At 38.1% G+C, this 2,995-nt stretch overlaps 1 protein-coding gene across 1 annotated transcript; it reads left to right on the plus strand.

Annotated features, from left to right (window-relative positions):
* Window positions 1–770: 770 nt before the first annotated feature.
* LOC103523741 (myb-like protein X) lies at window positions 771–2,990 on the plus strand (the record flags this gene model as incomplete). Its single annotated transcript, XM_008488760.2, is given in 2 exon segments — window positions 771–908; window positions 1,522–2,990. Coding segments are annotated over 2 exon segments (1,596 nt in total), but the record flags the coding sequence as incomplete, so codon positions are not given.
* Window positions 2,991–2,995: the final 5 nt, after the last annotated feature.

A 2,995-nucleotide genomic window follows, 5' to 3' on the forward strand; every position in this document is an offset into this window, starting at 1 on the left:
ACCATTACCGTGGTGACTAATTTCGGACATCAGGTGTTATCCTCAAAATTTTAACCAAATTCAACAAATTTGAGAACCTAATTCGTAAGACAAACCCAATTGTAAAAACTTTAGTTGGTTAGTCTACTCGACTTGAGAAATCTAAGACCAATGGATATACTGATACATCGGATACCCATTCCTAGTTCTGAACCTAAAAAAAAAAAAAAAAGTGTCAGGTCGTTCGGATTGGACCATTTACCATGGCGAGTTGTTTTGGAGTTCCGGCACAATAGCTTGTCCCGACTCTATCCGGTAAGAGACTTCTAGCAAGACCCGTTCACCGTTTTTTTCACTACGACCATTGAATTGTGTCTCGGAAAAAAAAAGTAGCTCGCACATTGTCAACCGCCCTTACTCGTATTGTTGACTAAGGCTTTAATTCAGTGGTTCTATTACCGGTGTAAAAAGATTGGTTTAAAAATAAGAATTGACTGCAAAGGAGGCACTTAGATATCTGCCAATATTCTTGTGTCAGTTTCTGCTACACTACAAAAAATATTTCATTGGATTTGAAATAAATTAGTCATGTACTCATCCGTACTACTTATCTACTATAAGGACAATTATTATTAGAAATACCTACCTGTCATCTGCTAAGGGGGAAAAATTGAGGGGAAAAATGTGATGCTTTACTTCATTGAACTCTTAATATTGTTCATGGAGTATTTGAAGAAAAGTAGGAAATACCTATTGGGTTTTCATTTCAAGTTGTTTCTCTTCATTTTCAGATTTCATAAAGATGAATAATAAGAAAAGAGTACCTGCTCGAGATGAAGACGAGGAAAATTCAGATGATGTTGACAATGACTTGGCAGTAAAGGATTCTAATAAGTCAGACACATTGACTGAAGAAGATGATGGAAAAGGTGAGTAAAATTAATAAAAAAATCTTGTTTAATAATCCTTAATAGATATATATCAACTACTTGTATTTATCATGTGTAGAATGCACCTCTGAAGTTGTAAATGGTTCATATTTTGAATAGCTGTCACCAACATCAAAGATGCATTCAGCCTAATGAGGATAGAGGTGTCAGGGATATTTATTAAAGAACTTTGCAATTTTCAATTAGGTTCTGATCTGTTGTCTTCTGTATTATTATAGAGATAACCAGGTACCTACTGTGTTCACTAGGAAATGCAAAGTTTCATGTCTGTGGTTACCTGGGTATTTGCAGTTACACAGAAAACTTCAGTTTGTTTTTTTATGTTTGATAGAGGAAACGGAAACAATAAAGGTCTTATGCTCTCTAAATCAAAGATAGAACAGGATAGGAGATAATAAGCTGTTCCAAAAACTAACCTTATTTCTTTATGATGAAGTTCGCCTAGGCCTAGGACAAGAATCGAACCTGCAACCTAGCACTTAGAAGGTAGGTGCACTACCATCAATAAGCCGATGTCTGTATTTTAGTTCATTTTAGCCCCAAGTAGACCTTCAGCTGATGAACTTTTTCCTCTCTGTTTGATTTCCTTTAGAATCCAAAGACAAAAGAAAGGATGGCAGTCAGAGTCAATCTCAATCAGAAGCAGCCAACTCCCCTGTATCTAATGAACGGCGGAGTTCTCGTATCATGACACGCAGACAACGCGACTCCGAGTTACGCCTTCAGTTTGCCAAGAAATTGAAAGCCAATGCCACTGCAGACAAAGGCACTGCACGGAAAAGTTTACCCAAGACACCGACACGACGATTCAGCAAGAGTGATCTGAACACAAGCGAGGATGAGACCATGTCACCAGTGAAGAAATCAGTAGGGAAGAAACCAATGCTAACAAACAAGAGGAAGAGTAGTCTGGAGTATGAGAAGAGCAGGAAACTCTTGAGACATAATGCAGACACCACGACCACAACAGATGACCAGTCTGAAGACACAGAGGAGTCTGACTATAGGAACAATACAAGCAAGAGAAAACCAAACCAAACCAAAAACACAAAACAAGTGAAGAAAATCAAACAGGAACCAAGCGAAGACGAAACGGAAACAGATGAGGAGACAGATTCAGATGAAAATCTAGAGGAAGATATTAAGAAAGCGATCTCAAAGAAGTTCACGAGCTACAAAACAGAAACACCTAACAAGAGTTTGAAAAACAATCATACCCCCGCAACGCCAAGTCATGCTAAGAAACCTCTGGTTAAACCAAATCTCAAAAAACCAATGGGTTCAACGCCCGGACCTGTCAAGAATTCAATGGATAACACATTTAAAACTAAAGTGGTGAGTAATGTCACTAACGTGGATCTCTATGCAAAGACAAGCGGGAGTAAAAAGATAGACTCAATCAAGATCTATTATCCAAATAATGAGAAGAGTCAGGGTGAATCTAACAAATCAGTAACTAACAAACCAAGCAGTACTACTGTAACAAACAAGAAACCCAGCACTGCATCTCCTAGAGTGAAGAGCGAGTTTGATAAGTTAGTGGATGAACTGTTTGAAACTGAAACCAAGAAGAAACCAGAGAGCAAACCAGAACTCATGATGATAAATAATGAACCTACTGATGTGTATACACTCGGTATTGATGATACAGATGATGAAGAGCTAGATGAAAACCTGGCAGCATTGTGTGAGGAAGTCTATGAAGATGATATTCTACTCACTAAACCTAACAATACGACTATCGAACCTCACATCCCTTACACACCTTCTCCTTCACTAGGACCTAACAAGAGTAGAACTATCACTAACACACCCCATATGAATAATAACACGAATATGAAACAAGCAGTACACAATATGAATATGAAACAAACAATGAACAACTCGAGTACAAAACAGCAAGTTAACAATGTAAAGCAAATAACCAATAGCAGTATGAATATCAGACAGACTACCCAAGCCAAACCTGTCACAAGGATACCTGAGACTTCATCCAAAGTACAAACACCTCTCAGACAAGCTCCTAACTCAGCAACAGACAGAAACTCATGGCCAAAGGAAGTGAA

Source organism: Diaphorina citri, unplaced genomic scaffold, assembly GCF_000475195.1.
Source record: "Diaphorina citri unplaced genomic scaffold, Diaci psyllid genome assembly version 1.1 scaffold36759, whole genome shotgun sequence".
Taxonomy (NCBI): Eukaryota; Metazoa; Arthropoda; class Insecta; order Hemiptera; family Psyllidae; genus Diaphorina; species Diaphorina citri.